The 22317-nt window shown below is 40.5% G+C and overlaps 1 protein-coding gene across 7 annotated transcripts in view; it reads right to left on the minus strand.

The window, feature by feature from the left end:
- Positions 1 to 22317, minus strand: part of ATP8B (ATPase phospholipid transporting 8B) — a 34057-nt gene that overhangs the window by 6109 nt on the left and 5631 nt on the right. For 3 of the 7 annotated variants that reach the window (XM_067358600.1, XM_067358599.1, XM_067358598.1), the window contains exons 1-8: positions 7618 to 8158; positions 4243 to 4759; positions 3007 to 3065; positions 2674 to 2886; positions 2267 to 2472; positions 2022 to 2177; positions 1216 to 1858; positions 429 to 605 (exon numbers count right to left, since the gene is read on the minus strand). In XM_067358600.1, the coding sequence (XP_067214701.1) occupies positions 429 to 605; positions 1216 to 1858; positions 2022 to 2177; positions 2267 to 2472; positions 2674 to 2886; positions 3007 to 3065; positions 4243 to 4759; positions 7618 to 7755 (2109 nt within the window). In that variant the 5' untranslated portion in view covers positions 7756 to 8158. Of the gene's footprint in view, positions 1 to 428; positions 606 to 1215; positions 1859 to 2021; positions 2178 to 2266; positions 2473 to 2673; positions 2887 to 3006; positions 3066 to 4242; positions 4760 to 7534; positions 8159 to 16477; positions 17595 to 18574; positions 19384 to 22317 lie in introns of those variants that run through there. The other 4 variants (XM_067358597.1, XM_012360677.2, XM_067358603.1 and 1 more) reach the window with 4 other exon arrangements.

Here is a 22317-nt window from a genome sequence, read left to right on the forward strand (position 1 = left end):
TGGAGGGCTAGAAACCGTATTACCCAGAGTGGTATGTACCTTGCCTCCATAGAAATAGATTATGTATCGCTAGTTTTGTATTATCCTTAAAGCATACGTGTGACAAGAAGATAATCGCAAATGAAATTGTACCTTAACGATGTATTAATTTGATAGAAAAAAAAGAAGAGTAGAGCACAGTATATACATATCTACTTTGTAGCATAGCATAAAATCCGAACATGCAAGAATATGACAAGTACAATTCATACGTTATGAGTGTCGACGCGAATTGATTCTCTTATTGAGCATGATAGAGATAGTAGAAGTGCTTCGACTTATATGACATTGTGCGTGATAGACACGTGTGCGATGATAAACAGATAAAAGCGACAGCGTATACAGATTCCGTGATCGTGGCAAGAGGTGCTAATTATCAACATGCGTACTGAAGATTTGTGTGTCTTTGGGCTGCCGTTGATGCCGGGTTCCGGTGATGTATTGGATACCCTGTCTGCTTGTTCCAGAAGACGTACATTCGGACCACTTAATGGTGTATAAACTGGACGTACGAATTCCTGTCCGCTCTGCCATCGCATCGTTGGCGTTGGAACAGCTCTGTCCGTCTACATGCAGCACACACATGCTAAGTGATGTATATGAAATCTTTTGCAAAAGTACGACCACAATACACATATTGGCGTTATATTTGCATGTAATCGAAAAAAAATCATCGTGTAACGATCATAAAAGAAACCACAACGTATTGACACTCAAAAATATTCTACAAATTATATAAGCACGTAACAATGCACAAGGACATTTTTAATATCAATTGCATAATAATGATGTAAATATGTTTTTTGCTATATGGTTGCAAAAAGAAAAAAAATACATTCTCTAATTTCTTGCGTAATCATAAGTCATTTGTCGGCTATATAACTTATGTTAAAATAATATTATAAAAAGGAAATATATAATATATAAAAAAAATATATTTTATCCAATGTATAGTATGCAAATCTCTTTATCAAACAAGAAAAAATTTTTGCGAAAGCATACCAATATTGTTTCTTATGTAGCATTAAAAGCGTATCTATATAATATGAATAAATATTGCTCATATTTCTTACGATAATGTGTACATTTTGTAACAGATAATGTGAATATGATTATAGCACGTACCCTGTCATCAGCATCGGATTAGGATTGTTCGCGTAAACGAAAGAAACTTACCTCGCTCAAATCGATGATCTCGCCGGTGACTTCGTCAATGACGTCGCCGTAACATTTGCCCGCCACAGAACACTTGTTGAAAGTCATTATATTCTGCGTCAATGTTCCGGTTTTGTCGGAGAATATGTATTCTATTTGGCCCAGCTCCTCGTTTAACGTGGTAGTCCTAGCTTTAGCGTGCGTTTTCGTGGGCGCGTAGTACATTTCCTCATCCCAATTTATCAAAAACGACTGAACAAACCGAATAACTTCAACACTCACGTACAAACTGATTGGCACCACTGTGTTCAGCACGATAGAGTACGAAAAGAACACGAGCAGGGCGATCACTGTGGCACCGGTTATAGGCTCGCTCGGCACTAACGAGTCCCACGGTAGATACACTTGGAAATAACGACCCACCAGGCTCTCCCAAATACCACAGCCGACCATGCAGAATAGACACAAGGAAAGTAAAAAAAACACTATCCCGATGATGAGGAGATTCAGCAGCCTATCTATAGAGGTTCTCTTAAATTTGGTCTTCCCTGAGTTTTGCATCAGTTTGGTATCCTTGCCCGCAAAGATCACCATGCCATAGCACCACTGCGTGTTTCGGAGCACACAGCCACGTAAAATAATCTTGTCGTTATCCAACGCGTACCTGCACGTAATATTCACAAAACATTAATAATCATGTTGGTTTAAACAAATCTCATGCGTGTGAAACAAGAATCGGGTATCTCCGGTTTTAAAACAATTGTCGCTTTTTGCAGAACATTTGAGATACTTGGTTCTCGCTTAATTCCATTTACGATATTACTTACTTCCGTCCTTTCCACGTGAGCGTTCCATCGAATTTATTCAACAAATTATTAGGGGTTTCGCAAACGATCTCTCCATCGAATTGGCCGACTAATTCGTGATTATCCATCATCTCGGCAGTTTCGGGCAGGCACTGACGACACTTCAGATTCGTCTCCCTGCACGAGTTTCACAGATCATTGCAACAGCCATCTCTATAGACACGTGTTTACACGTTCGCGTAATTGATTGACTTTATAGACATTACCCGTCCAGTTCCGCAGTTTCGATGTAACAGAGACCGTTCGGCTCGCTCGTTGTCAGAAGCAAAACGTCTGCCGCGACAAACTGATCGTTCTCCATTCTGATTACATCGCCCACTTGAACCTGTGACCATTTCTCCTCACGAAGATTAGTACCGCGCAGCGTTCGGGATTTCCTATTGTTCACTTGAGAATCGCTGCTATGCCGTTGCTGAAAATTAAATTATCACATCATGTTCTCACGGATAACGATTTCATTCCTTCCCTCTAAAATCTGTATATTTTTTTGCAACATAATTTTAAGTACAATATTATTTTTAATACAGATTTCGTTTTACTTTTATTTAGATTTTCTTTTCCATGAAATGCAATAAGAAAAATCAATGAGACAAATTGACAGTAAAATACTTACAAAGTCATCGTAGGCATCTTTGACGGCAGTGAGTGTGAGTACCCCTATGAGCGGTATAGCTGTGGTGATGGGGGTTAAGGAGGATATGGCGGGGATCATCTGAAGCACCAACAGGCATAGGAAGTAAAAGTTAGCGAGCCGCTGAAATTGTTCGAACAAATTCAATGGTAGGAACGTCAGAACCGAATACTTGGACGTCTTGATGTAATTATTCTGCAAAACGATAAGAATATTAATGTATTTTTCATCCGCTGTGCATAATTAAATTTGCAATATTGAATTTTTTCACTTTCAACTCTGACAAATTAGTAATGCAGGACACTTTTCCCTTACCGCATAATTAAATTGTGAGTTGTACTCGCGGTTGTTGGCGCGAATCCGCCTCTCTGTTTCTGCAAAGATAATACAACAAATGATCATTTCGCGTGTCTCCAACGTTTATATATTTATGACATGTAATATTATAATCAATGATTCTCATTAGATCGCATAGATATATTTCTATCGTTCATATCGCATTATTGAGAAGGAATGCGGATGTTGCAGTGAACAAGTAGACAGTAAGGAAAAAGACCAAAATTTTCTTATGCGGCAATATTAAGCAATCACAATTATTTTAGTCGCTTATTATTATCCGCGTATAAATATAAAAAAATGCAACTCAAACGTTTCACAACCGTGAAAAGATACAGTAGTTGATTTTTTCCGCAGTTAATCGGTCTTATAGTCAAGTGCATTGCTTTACATACGCTTGTTATACGTCTACTTTCTGCGGCAGTTCTACATAACTGGATAAACTATTAATCGTTGGCTCGTCATGCGAAGTGTGTAGCAAAGTCCAGCGGTGAACGCGAAGAACGATCGGATCGATCTTACGTAGCAGGCATCTCTCTGTCACGTGTTCGCGAAGAGGTACGTGGGTGTCACACACTCTTGTTTAATTTATGGCTTTTAATATGTCATTCGAATGTCCAAGGTGCGGAACCTTGATAGTCGTACATAAGTCGCTGAAACTTGCATTACACGTAAAATCAGTAGCAGCATCGATCGTCATATCTGTTACATAACTCGCGTATGCATTATTGTTTGTACGCTATACAAATCTCGTCAAAAGGAGCGATGCAAGCGATGTAGCGTATCAGTCAAATGAAACGAAGTAATGTATTTGACGTTGCCAAATTGTGACTGTGTCAAAGAAACTCGCAGTCCAATAAAATATTTCCACAATCAAAAATATGAAAGCGAAACATACAGGAATGTAGAATAAAAAAATATCTTCTCTATAAATATCAACAAAATTTAACGTGACAGAAAAGTATAAATATAGGCAGGTATTAACGTTGCGCATGGATCATTCGTATTCACTGTAAAGCGTATCATCAAATCCTTAAAAAAAAAAAAAAATCCTCACTAAATCATTCCATAAAAAAAAAGCTGTTAAATTAGGACATATAGAAATTTATTTCTTTTGCAGCCGCATATTGACATAACGCAACCGTCCGAAACCTTGACTCGTAACCAGCGCTGCGACTGGGAATGCACTTCCCCGAAGAACTCGTGGGAACTCACCGCTGGAAAAGAAGGACGTGCTACGACCGATGCACTCAGTGGCGGGTGGTGAATTCGGCGGCCCCAGCGAGGACGACGAGGCGGCGGTGGCGGAGCGGTATCTGGTGCCCTTCCAGATCACCAGCTTGCCCAGCACCGTCAGCAGGGACTCACGCAGGGTGTTGTGCCGGCTGCCGCCGCCCAGGCTGCTGGACGAGTCCCTCTTGGAGCACTCGCCCACCGCTTCCACCTCGTCGGAGGACGAGGCGAGGGTGAGCACCGTGTGCGATCGCTGCTGAACGCCGCCTGTCGTCACCTCCAGCTGCGGCTGCTGCAGCTGCAACTGCTTGCCCCGCTGCGCTTTCCGCCGCTTCTTCCGCTTCCTGCGACTGCTGCTACCAACGCCGTCGTCGTCCTCCTCGGCCTCCTGCGTCGAACACCTGCGGCCACCAGCCTCGCTGCTCCTGGACGTCGTCCTCGCGGTACCACGACGTGTCGCCGCATCCGCTAATTCGGTCTCGTCGTCGCAGTCCTTTACCTTAGAGTCGCGCGACATCAGCCGCTCACGTTACTTGACTCAGATTCAAGGGTAGGAACGATCGGTCGAGGACACACGCCGTTTGGCACGACAGATGCGCTTTTTCGTCTCTACATCGTTCGCGAATTACGCAGGTAAGAGCGAAAATTCCCATTGATTGTGACGCCGCGGTTCATCCATCGAGAAAGTAAAACGTGATTGATGATGCTGGATGGAGGTATTGTCGAGGATTAATGACGGGCGCATTATTCCGCAAATTCCCAAAATGTATTTACAAAACTGCGCTCAATTTTTTCTTACGATAAATAGACGCAATTCTTTTAAAACGTTTCATTTATATAGCTAGACTGTTAGAGTGAAACGGCCGTCAGCGTGACTACTTGATACTTAATACTTTCCAAGTTTCAAATAGGATTAAAATAGGCGCCGTCTGCTAAATCTTGTTTGTGCCGGCGTTTAAAAATAAATCGGTTACTTTGAGAAGAAGCTCCGTAAGACTTCAATGTCATTTAACGATACTGCATTCTTACGAGGTTCGCGTAAAAGCGAGGAATCGCCCATAAAAGAGATGTGAAGCGATTCTATCCGGACCAGTTAATCCTGCTTAATTAATCAATCTTCGTTGCAGAAGCATATACACTATTTCTCTTCGAGATAAATGAAGATGAAGATGAGAACGATCAAAATTTCATATTTATGCATGCACACATCTCAACTGGAAAAGAAATTTATTGTAATATATTCGTATTCTTTGTGCGCATAAATATCGATTGCACACTACTCGCGCGCGTGTGTGTGTGTGTGTGTGTGTGTATGTGTGTATGTGCACCACTTTGCCGACAGCTTACCCGATTCGTGTGGGCTGTATAAAATAAACCCCGAAGATCGTGGGTGCTCTAGAAAACGCGTGAAAAGCAGAGCGACCTGCACGAGTATAGATCGCGGCGGCACGCGTGCATGAAAACGTGTCATGGACAAAGCGAATCGAGACTTTTTCCGGTAAACTCGCGCGATATAAAGCTTCAGCATGTCGATGGACGTAAAGTTGAACGTCTATAAGAGCTTTATTGGGTTATAAGCCGCGATCGCCGTCGCGTTTTACTGTTTTTTTTTTCACGGCGGATGACGTGTGAGAAAATGTCTGTCAAAGTCCACGCCGTTTGATGGACCATGAGAATACTATAACGCGCGGAGTTGCTCCGGGTTGTAAACAGAAATCGTTAAATTGAATGCAGAAACGATTTTTATGATTCTCATATCTTTCTCGCAACGTTTAAAATAACCGATCGATTCTCTGATCCATTATTATTTAAAATAATTCTAATTTTGATTCACTTCTGATTATTATCATTATATCTTTGATTATACAGAAATTTTCTTTTCTTAGCATTTATATAATTTGATTCTAGGTACGCTGAAAGCGTGTAGGAAGCTAAACAATCAGATAGTACGAAGACTGGTCGGATAAAAAATTCCGAACTGCTCTCGCAGGCACATTACGAGTTACATGCGATGTCAATTTCACGTACAACAGAATTTAACTTGCATTCGAGAAAGTGCAAAAGAACTACTGATCAGCAAAAATTAAATTGTACGGAGAAATTGAATTAAAACAGATTTTATATAAATATCACCTAAATTTGTTGTTTCGTGAAAATTTGCTTGCAATCACTTTATAATTACAATATTTGGCGATACATCAACGCGACAAGGCTAATTAATTATTTTCGATTAATTATTTTGCTTTCTTTTTAGATGTGGACAAATATGAATGGCCTGGCTGTCCAATAATGGATAATGTGACGCGATAAGGATCGGAAATGATAAATATGAATAATGTGACACGATAAGGTAAGGAGAGGAGAATGCGGTTGTGTTAATCGAAATACTTGACAGACGTGTGTTCGTGGTAATATCTCAATCACGCCGACAAAGTTATGATCAAAGCGCATTACTTGTCAAACAGCACGCGGGCCAGCGAACGGAAGTCTATTGCGTAATATCGAAAGTTACATAACTCTTCAGCCTCGGCGTTATGGCGCAGGAAGTTAAATTTTTTTTTTTAACGAGTATTGTTCTCGATTTGATACCGAACGAGAATTAAAATCTTACATTAGTGCCAGAAATGTTAAACTTTATGCATTAATTGGAAGCAATTTATCTCCGGTAAAAATGTAAAAAAAATTGTTATACAATTTTGAAAAAACGATATAATAATACTTAATCTTACCATCGCATTATGAATCAAACAATTATTGCAACTGTAATTAAGTTTCATAATTATTGCTCGAATTTATACAAGCGCGTAAAATCATATTTCGGCATAACGTAAAGAGAGAGAGAGAGAGTTGACTAATATACAAAATTATTTATCTTTATATATAAAGCAGCTGCCTTATTTAATTAAAAATTATTAATTAATAAAGATAATATTTACTCACTCTTTTCGCTATTAATACAAAATTAGAAAAAATCATAAGGTTGCAATGATAATACATTAAAACTCTCTGTCCGCTTTCTAACTCTTCAAGGAAAGAAAAATCCTAATTATCTCTTAAGTAGCAGCATAAGACGATGGCAAGAAATTAAGCAAATAAACGCGCGGATTAAAATCAAGCCGTCGACTGCTCGGCGACGACCGTATCATCGAAGCATTCCGCATTTCCTCGAGAAACGATCGCCTCGTTAACGCGGCTCCCTTTGACAGCGCCGGCGCCGCGCGCGCGCGCGCGCGACTTCCGTTCGTCGCGTCCTCGAGAGGGGTTGAAGACTCACCTCGAAGACCTCGAGTTCCAGCGTGTCGACCTCGACGCTCATCGTCTATCCTACGCAAACTATAAACCCTCTATAAGGCCAACCTCTTCTGCCGCCTTCTGGCACCTTAGCCGCGCCGCCGCCGGCGGCGTGACGACCTCGTCCCCCCCGCTTCGCGCTTCGCCTCTTACATAGTTCTTCCACCTGGGGCCCACTACCGTCTTCTCGTCCCCGCGGAACATTGCGGGACCGCATTAGTCCGCCAGCTGGCCCCTCGCGATCCCAATTCCGGCCAACGCACCACCACCGTTTCCACCACTCGACGACTGCCCCTCGTACTGTCGTCCGATCGGCATTCTCCCGTATGGCCTGAGCGCTCGACACCCCGCGCTCGATGGCCGCGTACCACCACAAAGCATACGTCTCTCGCCTGAATAATTGTCCGTCGCCGAGAAAAGAAGAGAGCTTCAGGGAATCCCGCTACGACGTCTCGGTATCCCGAACGGCTTTCGGAAATTTTGATCCACGGAAATATTGCCCGTTTTGCGGAACGTAAAAAACGTCCTTCCTGCGACGAGGTCTTGAAGCATTTCAAGATCTCCCTTCTTGACGCGATCGTTACGGCTTTGAGTAATGATAGCACGTCTGCAAAGAGATCGGTGATCGTCAAAATTGTAATCGCAGAAAGCGATCCGGACGACAAATAGTGGAGAAAGCCGCAATTGGATTATTCGCAACGGGAATGTCGCGACATTGCTAATCGTCCCTTGTGGTCGATTTTTGGAAACTATCCAACTTATCGATTAATCTTTGCAATAACGAGGGGAGTTTTGCAAGGACCTCTAATAAAGTCTGACATTTAGCATCAGTAGTGTTACTTAGAAATTATATTTCTCTTATGGATTATGCGACCTTAAAATTCTAAAAATTAATTCAAACCGATAACGAGTTGCTACATACAGGAAAAAAGGAATCACAGTTTTATCGTTGCTCTCCTAACACACGGTAATGCGGTTATTCATGATTAAGCGAGTTATCTAATACGCCAATGTGCGAGATCCTGTTATAAAGAAAGTAGGAAATCTACCGAGTATTTAGATTATATTTCCTCAGAATTGGGCGATATATTTTTATTCCTCAATTATCCAGACAAAATATTACTATTCCAGACGTCCAAAAAATTTATTAAAAATAATAAGAAAAATCTTTATCTTCTTCCGAAAAAAAATCTACAAAGCTGCTTCTTAAAATTTAAAAAAAAAATTAATTTTAACATTTATTTTTAATTATTTTAACATACCATATTTTAGGATCAATCATATACGTATAGAAAAGTCGATTATGGAACATAATTAGTTTGCAAGATTTAAAAAATTAATGAAATGATTAACGAAATTAATGAAACTTATAGAAAAATAAGAAAATTCAATTAATAGGCACATGTAAATGTAAATGTCAAAATGTAGCCGCCTATATCCGACACGCACACGTTTATTAGACATCGGACTATTCGCAGACTTAAGTAGACGTTTCCCATCCTCGAAAACATGTCATAGAAAAAGATTGTAATGCACACTTATCCACCCACGTGCAAAGCTAACTGCTGCGTTTGTGTGTCAGTAACCGGAGACATTCGCAACAGGCGGACGACGACGTGGTATCCTGTTTTTCCACAGCCGACCGTCTGTCTCTCGCTAATTCTAACTACACGTATGTATGTCTATGAAATCGGCTTCAGTATTTATGCGTAAATGACAACAAACCGCTCGAAAGCAGCGCATTTGTTCCGCTTCTACCCAGAGAATGACCTATCGGTCAGGTAATAAAACGGCAGAAGATTGCAAAATACGTCTGTACTTCGTTCCGTTTCGCTCGTACCAAGTTTATTGCGAGTAATAAAAGTGAAAAAAAAAAAAAAAAAAAAGAGGAATTTTAACGCTGCTCATTCTCAAGGGCATTTCGCAATAATAAAATTTTCGGATGAGGTTAAAAATGAGTCTGGAAATAAAAAAAGCCTCGTTTCTCTAAAAAGCCGTCAAGATTTTCTCAAAAAATATGAGTATAATTATCAGAAGGTTCAATAAACAAACGTGTGTGGGCAACGTTCTCAAGAGTGCAGTCGAGAACACTCTAGCGCGTGAGTGCACGTGTACTTAGACGAACGCAGAGTAGATCCTTCGAGAGCGTAGCGTTCAACACGCTCTTCACCGCCCTTGATCCCGCGTACTAGAATGATGTCATCGTTCGCCCAAGCCGCAGTCTCCGTTCTCCGCGTTCAGCAACCAAAATATCCGGGCTTCCTCCCAGATCCTTTCCTCCCCAAAATAATGGCGAACGGATCTTGCGGTGGCCGCGTGTGTATACGAGCCCGTGATTTCCGGCGTCGACACCGAACTCATCTCATCGATTATACCGAAGACGCAATATATGAGGCTCTTATGTAAGATATAATAATATGCTGAATAAGGAAATCCTTCCTATCGCAATAATGCATTATTAATAGAAATAATGCTGTTTTTTATACGCGATGAATATCACAACATTCCAAAACAAAAACAACATCATACATAGTTACTCGAGAAATAAAATTTTATAAAAAATGAACTCTTTTAGTCTCTTTTACGCAGCTAGTTATTTAATTAACTTTTCTATTATTCTATTATTATCATTATTTAATTAACTTTTTCCTAATGTCGCGTGAAGAAATACGTTGAAATAATATTACTAATTATTATTATACTAATTATACTGCTAAATATTTACCACTTGAAGATAGAGGGTAGTTAAGATAAAGTTTAAATTCTCCTGTTAGCAAAACCCAGCTGTCGGTTTTGCTGCTTAGAGAGATCGTAAACAAATCACTTTATATCACGGCGCTAAGTATAGAGTGGCTGTTATATATACGCGACTACGGATGTGGATATACGTCATAATTAGCCCCGGATCTTCTGGCACGGGATGACGCGCGGAAGTCTATAACGAGAGCTTTCACGATCTCGTCTGGATTTCGTCTGGAAGCCATGGCTCGCAGTTTTCAACGATAATGGAACCGCGCGCTACTCCATTTCCGTTGGTAAATGCGTTAGCGTGACGACTCTCTCTTCGACATTGTAGCAGAGTAATGTTATCATACTAGCCTAATATGTCGCAGTGCAATAACAGATTACTATATTTGCACTCATAGATTCGCAGAAATACGTTTCGTTGCTTATTGCACAGAGAAATCGGACACTTTCTCCGAACTGTAGATACCGTTGACTAAACAAGAAGTCGGTTACACGAATATACGGGTAACAATAACTTTGGTAATTGAAGCGCCTATTTAAAAAAAAAAAAAAAAAAGTTAACGAATCAATTGAAACTAACTGAAATTTAATTCACCCTACATCTGTTTCTGAAGACCGAACGGGGAGAGGTTTTTCGAGAAGACACCCTGCATCATCCGCGTGCGAAAACAAAAGTTCGACCCGGCCGAAAACGTGGGCGACGAAAAGGGGAAAGAGAAAGTTTGGAGTACGTGCAATTTCTAGGTGTCAGTCTGCCGGCTGAAATATGCGTGCCTACATACATCCATTTATTTTCTCCCTTTCAACGCACGAAATGACGCACGCATCACGCATTTATTTCCCTCTTCAAAGAGAATTTTACGAGGTCCGCACGTGCATCTCTTTGAATCGTAACCCCTTTAATCGTAAAATAACCGAGACCGCCGTCGATGTATCTGCTGCCAGTCGCGTCGAAACCCGATAGGAATCGAGTTGTGCTCTGTACGCGCCACAAAGATACCGGCGATATCGTTTTCATGCTGACGGTTGTAACTGACGCGATATCGCGTCTCGATGACGAAACGTCGAATATTATTGTTCATACAAGAGAGAAAGAGAGAGGAAGAGAGAGAGAGAGAGAGAGAGAGAGGGAGAGAGAGAGAGACAGAGAGCGTAAAATGGAATTCGAAATAAACGCAGCGCATCCTCTTATTCACTCAAGCGTTTCCAGCATCTAAAATGAGTTGTATAACTCGATAGTATAGCAGCTTTTATTTTTAGAACATTTGAGCATTGAACAAAATATTATTCGAGGCTTTCGCGTATTTCAATTTAATATCTAAAAAAATTAAAAATTGTACAGTAAGAATTCAGGAAGAAACAGTACGGGAAAAAATGCAGTAGACGAGCTGTCTTAATTCTGTTGATTAATGCTCCTTCCATATCATGCAAGAATATTCATTGTCAAGGCTTAAAAAAGACTGATGAATACTGTGATCTCGCGAAGCAGCAATGTCAAGCGATAAACCTTGAGCAGATACAACGCGGTGGAAACGTACGTCGTGCAGCATATTTTATTTTGATGAAAATGCAAGCGTGGATTACGCTGCAAGACAAAGAACTGTAATCTACGAAGTATTATTCGAGTAGATAGGGATTTAAGGCGCGTGTCTGAGTGCAAAACTAGATTCGAAATAAATCCGAGGTGTCCGCGTGCTCTGCGACGCGTCTGCTGCACCGCCGCTTTTTGCAGCATCTCGAGGAGCATCCGTTATGCAACTCTCTGTATCGCGGAACGTGGTTTTACGCGAGGCCGAGAACGAAGCACTTCGAGGAACACGATATATGGCGCTTACCCGTGCCGCGAAAAGCTTTTTGCACCTAGTCGTCGTAGTAACGACGATGTGTATTCGATAATTGGCACTCGACCAGGGGCGCCCCGTCATTCGTTTCAATTATCTGTATTGTTTTGTTGGTGACACAACCGGCTTAGCAACACCCACATGGGCAGCAATATCGATAACGAATCGAGGATCTTTTTTTTCCTCTCCTTTCCTCATTTAACAATTTCCTCGGTTGTGCCGGTAATGAGAAACGCTGCGATTGTGTGCGCTGCATGATGATGTAACGCGAATCTATTTGGATTAACGATTATTCCGGACACGCGCAAAGTTTCGCAGTTTCAAGAGCAAATGTTGTCCCTATAAATAAAGCAAAAATAGCTTTTATTTTTCTGTTTTTTTCTAAAGTAAACAGTTTGCTTAATTGCGAATCTGTTTATAACATAATTTTATAGATGGAGCCATGATTTATTTTTAGATTATCCGCAAAATAAAAAAAAATATAAACAACTCACATATTGATGTAAAAAATATCGCGCAATAAATACGGAATATTAAATAAACGCGCTTAATACGCGACGAGCAAACTGAGCATTATTCTCATTATACCCGCACTGCATTATGGGTGCCAAAATTCAAAGGAACATAATTCCGGTTGGCTTGCTCTCGGATTATCGCATAATGAAACAATAATAAAACGACCCACGCGGAATTATGATTTTCCAGAAAGCAAGAGTGGGAGATGTAAACGTCATCGTGAGAGACGAAGCTTCGTATGACACAACGGAATTTTCTCTATTATTAGACAATCCATAAATCTATCAGAATTTGTGTGAGAAACCGCGAAAACCTCGATAATTTATTTTCTCAAATAATTTATTAAAACTTAGAAAACAGGACGAATTTTCTAATTTAACTTTTAACTTGCAACATCCTTACTTAAAAGATTTAGCTTTTCGTTAATATAAAATTAGAAACTATATTTTAACTATAAATATTATTATTAAAATATTATGATGTAATTTAGGGCTAAGAAATATAAAATATTTCCTTTACAAAAAAGAGAATGTCATTCCGCAAACAGTTTCTCGTCGGTCGAAAGGTGAAAACAGTTTTCGAACTATTTTATAAGGAACGCATAAGAAAGATCCGTCCAGAATGTCGTGAAACTTTTTTAATAAATTCGATTGTCGATACACGGCTGTTTTTTTTCCTCCACGTGTATTTTTCTACAGCCAATCGATCGATTCTATGGTCGACTGGCTGCTCTCGAACTGCTTTCATTTGTATATAGATAATTCTGTCAACGAATGAAAAAAGAAGAATTGATATAAACGACACTTCTTGATGTCGCGAATTTATGAGCGTGAATGTTGACACACTGCTTGCAGGAAGTTTTTTACGTTTCTCGTGTTTTTAGAACTGTGAAAAGTTTTCAGTACGTCAATCCGTTCTCTGGTTTGGGAAACGTCGACAAAATGTTTTATACAAATTTTACAATCCAATAAAAAACTAAAAAAGAATATAAAAAATCGTAATTATACATTTTTTAAAGAAATTTAAAATTTAAAAGCGCATAATATGATGCCAAAAATATTCAAAATATATATTTAATTTGAAATAATTCTTTTTTTTAATTTTAAAAGAATTATTCTTTAAAAAAAAGAATAATAGCTGGACCATTTTCGAAAAGTTCTCCATCTCTGAAAGCTATTCTATAAGAAATTTATGCAGAATAAAGACAAAATCGATGTAAGATCGCGTGGGGACTTATATAGTTCTTTCAGTGGTAGATATTAGTGACATAATGTACAGATATATAATGTACAGATCTATAATATATCGAATGTCGAATTAAATCATTGTCGTGCGTACACAAGCCAGCCACGAGGTATTAATAATGACTACACTGCTCATTCCCTGTGAGTGTCGAGCGTTATTAGGTCGCTCTAGTTTAAGTTTTCCAGGCCAACAAGCAGTATCAATATCTTGCGTAAATCAGCGTCCCTATACAGGGCGCCCATAACCGTGCGATTTTTCAATTACAAATTCTTACTTCACAGAATTGGCTGACAATCGATGAAAAATTTAAAATCGCCAATCGACAATCTTTCAATTTTCAATTTAAAAAATCTTGGCAACCAAAATTCAAATTAAATTTTTCTCGAAATAAGCATTTAGATATAACTGGCTAAACTAATTTAAGCAGGACTGACGAAAGGCAAGCTTTGATCGTCCATTTATACTCTTGAAGCTTAGCCAGAAATGTCTAATTTCTAATGTTGATTGTCACCGACGTTGATTAACTGTTTCATCAGATTATCGTTACACGGAAATCTATTTTAAACTTATCAAGAAGTATCAACGATCGTAGGAAGTGGAGTGAAACATTCCATACGACACGATCCTGATTTTCTACCGGCTGCAAGCTAAGCGACTAAGCAATAAGAGATTAAAGTAAATTGCGTCGTTACGTCTATAAGTATCAGCGCGGTAAACCGACTAGCAGTAATAATTTAATCTTTTTTTATTCGATGATAAAAATGAAATGTGTCTGCGTAACGATCGAGTAATCAGACCTTTCAAAAATATTATTTGTATAAATTAATATTTAACGATTGACGCAAGAGCGGAATCTTAGTAACTCGACCAAAAAAAAAAAAATATACATTTAGAAATCCATAAATCATTCGTAAATTTGCATTTGTAGAATTTACCTGAACAAACGTTTGTACACTTGGAATACCAGAAGCTCATTTTCAAAGATGGATTTAGCTTGGCTTTCCACGCGCGACTACGAAATGACGATTTGTCTCCACGCTACTCCGACGATCTTACCAACACTTTCGATCAGATACGTCGTCGATATAATAGAATTCTCGATGAACTATCTATTTAACTGCAGCCTTGTAATAATTCAGCCACTAGTTGATTGTCCATCTGCGTGTTTATTATTGATCGCGCGCGCGCGTGCGTTCGTAAAGCGTCCGATATGATTAACGACACGTGGCTATCGACGACGCTCCCATTTCCGACGGCCCGACGAAAAAAATCCTCCGGGGACTCACGTAGTTACGCTAACGTAATTCCTCTCAGTAAATACATTTTCCAAGGTCGGGCTATGCTCCGGCGACCCGATAAATGTCGCCGCGAAAGACAAGCTAAACGACAGAGCGCCGCAGCGCGACGGAAAAGATTTCTAATTAATTAAACTTCATCGCGCATTTTCGATTGAAATCGCGAGAGCGAAAACGCTTCCTGTCTCGTCATTCCCTGCGGTTTTATCGATCGACAGACACGCAAATGCAGTTGCAAAATCAACATCAGCCTCGAAAAGGTTGAGTAACCTACTTTTCGCGCTGCAACGAAAGGGAGATGCATTCTGCATCGGACAAACGCGAACGACGATCATCCGCTTTCAAAACTTGCCTATTTTACAAACCAAACTAGTGCAAAAAAAAAACAGAGTCATTCGTTCGTTATTTGCCTCACTTTTCGTTTTACTCGAGAAAAATCTCGTTGATTTCACGTTTCCCAAAATACGTCTGAATCCTTCATTGGAAGTTCAGAGATTTTCTCGACCACAAGGGATGATCTTTCCCGATTTCAATACCCGGCTCTTCTCCACTCGTCGTCATTAGGTCGTCCCCAAGGGAACGACTTTCTCACCAACGCGCTTGCCACAAAGGCACCCTCGCTGACATCGTTCTACCAATCGTCCAAACGCAGAAGAAAAAAAACAAAATCTCGCAAGAGAAGGAAAAAGAAGTAAATGGAGGAAGACTTCGTATATAGAAGAGCAATTCGATTTAATGGTAAAAGGACAGATTCGATCGGCATTTCTCATTCAACTAAAGTAAATTAATTTTTTTTTTTGTTTCCGAGACGAACAAATTTTATTAATAACTTAATCTCCATAAAAATAAAATAAAATAAAAAACAAAAAATTAATCGACATTTCCTGTCTAACTGAACATATTAATTTTTCATTCGCAAAACCAACCGGTTTCAAGAATTAATTAATTTCCGCTGAAACTATAAAAACAAAAATCCAATCGACATTTTTCACTGAATTGAAATACATATTTTCTAAAAAAAAGTTTTCGTCAATTCATTAATCATCATCGAAAAAATGAAAATAAAGATTTAATCAATATATTTCTCTCTCGTTCAACTAAAATAAATTCAACTTTAATTCCCAAATAATTTTATCAATTAATTTTCATTATCATGTTCTACTTTAAAAAAAAAAAAAAAAATATTTGATTTTGATATTGTAAAAAAAAAAAGAAAAAGAAAAAGAAAGAGAGAGAGAGAGAGAGAGAGAACATGGAATCTGGAAAAAAGAAGAGCCTTACCGCGTAAGCGCGTGCAGCGACGACGACGAGGCGCGTACGAACGCCTGAGAGGCTTTTAAACGGCAATCGATCGCCGTCGCGATGAGGTCAACGTTGGTTATCACGAGCGTATACGCGGACCAACACGGAAGGGAATCGTAGCTACCAGACAACGACTCGGAATCATCATGTCGTCGTCGTATCAGCACCCCGATAAATCCCTCGATTGTCCGCGATCGAGGCAGCAAGGTGGACGACGAGGGTACGATGACGTCGACAAGCGTGATAGCGAATCCGTTGTCATCATACTGTCATCGCAATATCGCCCCGCAATTATGTTTGACGTTTGCACGATACACGCCACGATTAATACGAAAATATTCGGACGAGAAGTTAGCTGGCGATACGATGATGATAAGACGAACTCGCGGATGATCACATTATCATCATCATCATAGCTCACGAAAGTGCGATCCCCTTTTCTCGAGGATATATGTCGGAGTCGCGAGTAGATCAGCCGGTAATTGGGCGGACACCGTTTTTCATTTCACGTCGCACCGGCACTGTCACCATTATTCACCATCACCCCTGTCGCCGTCGTCGTCGCCGTCGTCGCCGTCGTCGTCGCCGTTACCGTCATCGCCTTGGGAGCGCACCGAGCGAGAATCAACGACGACGTGCCGGCGCGAGAGGACACCTGGTTGACGAACGAATCTGCGGACGGCACGCACAGCACCGCAATCGCGAGTCAGCGGCGCGCACCAAACGATGTTCGCTTTCTCTCTCCACGGCGGAGGTTCGGGTGCACCTTACGACGCGATACAGTTTCTAACTAAACGCGGAACAGTTTCGCACGGCACCCACGGGAGCTGCTGGTACGGTATCGAGACGCGCGACCTCGAGGCGTCGTCCAACGACGGCGCCACGCGCCGCACCGCGTCGCGACGCCGGCGGCGGCGGCGTAGCGAAAATTCGAGACGCCGAGCGTCGACAACTGCGGGGATAAAGAGGGTTGCTGCTACATTGACGGTGGCAAACGCGGCTGCGGCCGAGGGATCGATCGTCCACCCGCCAGCTGTATTGTATTCCGCCACGCAGCTGGTATGAATAAACCGGGAACCTCGAATCACTTTACGAAGAACAAGTCGGTAAAAGTTCAATTTTGTTTAGAGAAAAAGCGGGTGGTTTTGAATAGAACGTAGTTTTGACGAATTTCTTTTCGTGAATTTTGAATAAATTGCATTCATTAAAAAAATGGCATTATAATGGAAAAGTGTAGACCGCCATTTATAGCTTTCATCGGAGAAACAATAACTTTTTTATTCAATAGTTGATCTAAAAAGAGAATGACTTGATGTTAAAAATTATTATTCCCTCCTTTTGTGTAAAAACAGATTTTAAAAAATATTAAATTGGATTTTTAAATCCCGTGGAATAATTTTGAATTTTTTCTAAAGAATTTTATATGCGCGACGGCGGACATTATTTGCGTTTGTATCACTGAAATGTAGATATTTAAAACATGAATGAGCAAAAATTCTCACTCATAAAATTTCATAAAATGTTTTGTTTGTTTAAATTAGAAAAGCGTGAATATCACTTTTACGATTGTTCTTTTTATAGAACGGACAAGGAAATAACGAAAACTGATCATCAAGTAGTTAAATAGCAGATTGTCGGAATAAGCGCGTGGGCAGTGAAACGCCACACAGGAAGTATGGCCTAGTCATTGAAGGGATTGAAAGCAAAAGCGACGTAAAGAAAGTTCCATTACTCGATGTAAAAGGGCAATTCCAGTTAAAGCAAAGTTATAATTGACCGGCTTATAAATCGACAGTGAATCAACCAAACACATCAATATATGCTTATGCCAATTTTTATCCACTTAAAACTTAATGTCAATAGTAAGACCTCTTCCTTCAATAGTAAGACCTCATTCATAACGTGATATTGCTGTATATCATGTTATATCTACGTATATCTTCCTAATGAGAATCATTGATATCGATACGTATTGTCGCAACACAGAGCGAAAGACGAGTCGCATCGACACATCGAGATGATGCAACACGTGTCGCACGTAAATCAATCGATAAATAAAGATCTGAGATCACTCACCTTGCATAGGCCTCGTGGCAGCGCTGCGCGACATTGTTCGCGTAGTTTAGTTCTAGGCTGTACTTTCCAGTTAGGCGCTTGTGGACGGAGTCTGTCGATATGTCCGCCGACGCGGAAGATGACGGCCGTTAGACGGTGCGATCTCCCGGCGCGACGCTGGTCGATTATTGTAAAGTAAGCATCAAACGCGCGACGACGCGATGTAAAAATTCGGTGCGTAAAAAATTCTCCCTTTGCCCGACGGCCGGTCGGCGTTGCCGTGGCCAGCTGCCACGCGTGGCCACTTCCGGACAGGATCGTCTCGCTGCCAGCAGCGACGGACGATCCGCGAGCGCGACGCTCCGTTCCCGGGAAGAAGCAACAAGAAGTCGGCGATTCCTCCACCGCGGGACGGAGGCGATCGAGGCACGTCGGTGACGACGAGGATGACGTTGATGACGATGACGTTCTCCGCTGACGGCGATTGACACCGCGAACGGGGGGGGATGAGGCGGGCCTTCTGCTGGCTATTCGACGTAAGGCACGGCGCGGCGGCACCGCGACGATCAAGTCGGATATTCCGCGGCGAGATAATGACGACAGGATATCCGGTGTGGGGGGTGCGGGGGGTCCTTTGAGGATGGCGTCCATGTGGGGTGGATAGTCACCTCCGGCCTTCCCTCCCGCCAGCGAGCCGCCTCCTCCTCCGCCAGGACCTCCTCCTTGTCCCTGAGGTGCCCCAGCTTTCGGTGGTGCCCGCGGACACCACCCTCGCACGCCGCCAAGAATCACCGATTGGCTCCCACGCTATTAGGTCTTGTGGGCGCAGGCTGCAACAAAAAGAGACCGCGGTGAAACCTCGGAAATATCGCTAGCCACCAGATGTTGTTCGCCCAAATAGAAGGTTAGCAACGATCAATTCTCCGAACACCTCGTAGATCTTACTCTCACTTTATAAACATTTATTTCTCTGAAATAACAATAATCAAATAATAATTTAATGGATATTGCCATCAATTTAAAAATTTATTTTTACAGCAAAATAAGCCATGCCCCGAAAATGATACATGTTTTGACACATCGAACCGCTCGCCAAGAAATGTTTCGCTCAATAAAAAAGGAGAACATTCGGCGGCAGATATATCCGGCAGTGAAAATGATGGAAAACGTTGGCGAGACGGACAGTTCGGCGTATTGATGAGGGTCCGGCCGCACAAAGGCATCATTCACCAACGTTTGATGTATATAGCGTTAAACATGCTGATGTCTCTCTAAAAGAACGCCGCGCGACAACATAAACCTAGCTAAATATATAAGATATATAGTTCAAATGACACATATTTGAAAAATGTAACGCCGTGGATTTGCGAAAACATTCTAGTACTACGTAGATGACACGTTATAAATTATTGCAAAACAAAATTGATATATTAGCATACCAATTTGAAAAATATTTTATTTTCTGTTCGCTTGCGTGATCTTTGTTATTAAAATAAGTATTTCAACGATAGTAAGTAATTCATATTTGTAAATCTTTTACGAATCCCGCTGCACGTAATTTAATTAATATAATAACATCGCGCGACGACACGAGCGCGTTTGTAATTTTGACAGTCCTACGTTCTTATACCGATTAAATCTTATCCCAATATTAAATATTGTATTATGTGTACAAATCAGCAAAAGTAATCTCTTATCAAAAGTAATAAGAGTGAGAATAATATTTGCTTTTTTTCAGCGGGGAGAGATTGACAGATCATTATGGCATAAATCATATACTCATTAATTTGCGATTATTTATTTTATCGATCGCGAATCTATATGTTTCTGCATCAGCCTCACTGTCAATAAATGAACTGACATATGCGATATACATACTGTCAAAATGATTTATACGCCAGATACGGCCGTACACCCATGATAGAAATACATGTTAATAGCAAATGTATCGATTATCATTTGTGCGTTCGTCAATTATTTATTGAATTTTTCTTTCATACCTGTTTTGACATGCCATATGTTTACAACAATAGATACAGAACATAGATGCCGCTGTTTCTAAACCATATTTCATTATCGGTCACATCACGCACTAGTGTTGGATTACGGTTCCTTCTAAAGTGTCTCGTTACAATAAACAGTTTTGCCGCATTGGATAAGGATATTATTGAACTAATTAAATATGATCACACAGTGTTGACACCATTCATAGATGAGTATTGAATTTCTATAAATATTTTTAGCGTTCGGTTTGACAAACAGAACATCCAATTTCTAAAATTGTAATCACAGAAAACGTTAGACATATCATAACAGCATTAGCTGTTATTGTTAAATTGGATAGTATATAATGTTAAAATCGATTTAACACGTGTGAGGCGATTAAATTATACATCGGACGCTTAATGAATAGGAATTACATTAATGGCGACCGGTCACGAAAAAAAAAGGGTATAGTTGATGAACGTGGAATATGGAACGCATGAAATCCAGTTCTCAATCGTGCATCTCAAGGACACATCGGCGTAACCGTACCTCGCGACCGCTACACACTGACCGTACGACGGACCAGCACAGCGCGCAGGCCGATGGTCAATCGAATCAAAGTCGCGCCAACTACCACCCTCGTTACGTATTCACGTATCCTTGATTCAAAGCAAAGTTTTGTCGCGTCTGACGTGTCCGCAAACGGCGAAGAATCGTTTATTCGCCAACCGTAAGCTCCTTTTCGGAGACATAAGTTAAGAACTCCTGTTTATAAAGCCGCAGGTCAGTCTAGGCCTCGCGTGCGTCTCATAGGTCTTCGGTCTGATCGCAGATTGCGAAGTAGTCGAGGGTTAAAACATTGTGAAAATGTACGGCCCGATGATTATCACGCGAGATTTTTTTATATATTAATTCCTCCGTCGTTTCGTATATTCTTGCTTCTCGTTAAGCTCAAATATTTACTACCCCGTGCTCCACTTTTTGAAGCAAAACGATAATTTTTAATTAAAAAAATACTTTGCGCATTAGAAACGAATTTTACACGAATATAATCCTGTTTCAATAAATAATACATTTCCTTTCCGATGTGCGATAATTACGTTCATAGAAAATTCATCATTATAGAACACGCGGTAGAGAAACGTTTCGCAGATTATCGCGCAGCTTTGTGTCACAAGATAGGTAGGTAGGTAGCTATGAGAGAGAAAGAGAGAGAGAAAGAGAGAGAGAGAGAGAGAGAGAGACATCGTTTGAAGGTTTCAGCTGTCGGCATGAATGAGGCCTTAACGTATGCTTTATCGTCCGCGCGATGATAATTGAGTTAACGTGCGGCGTGTGTGGAATGAAATCTGCAACCCAAGGTGGTATCGGGCATCAACTTATGAGCTCGCTTGCACTTGGTTCGCACTCCGAATCAGATCATCTTAATGAATTAACAGGAATTAATGTAGCATTTGTCATGGATTCTGCACGTATCGCCAATTTAATTAATAATTCGACGACACGACATGAATCTCCTTTCATAAGTAATGAGAAAATGAATGAATATATATTATCGCTCTGTGTATCAGACAATCTGTAAGCTCTATTTTAATTTATATACAATTTCTAAATTTTTATACGTTACAAAAATAAATTTAATCATGCACTTTATCAAGATTTTCAAAATTACAGTGCTGACACTATCAAAATATGCAGCTATTAATTAGCATTAATTTTAGCAAAAGATGTAGTTATTAATTTTAATATTTTTACATAGATGAATTCATCAACGACCT

This window comes from Linepithema humile, chromosome 7 (assembly GCF_040581485.1).
Source record: "Linepithema humile isolate Giens D197 chromosome 7, Lhum_UNIL_v1.0, whole genome shotgun sequence".
NCBI classification, from domain to species: Eukaryota; Metazoa; Arthropoda; class Insecta; order Hymenoptera; family Formicidae; genus Linepithema; species Linepithema humile.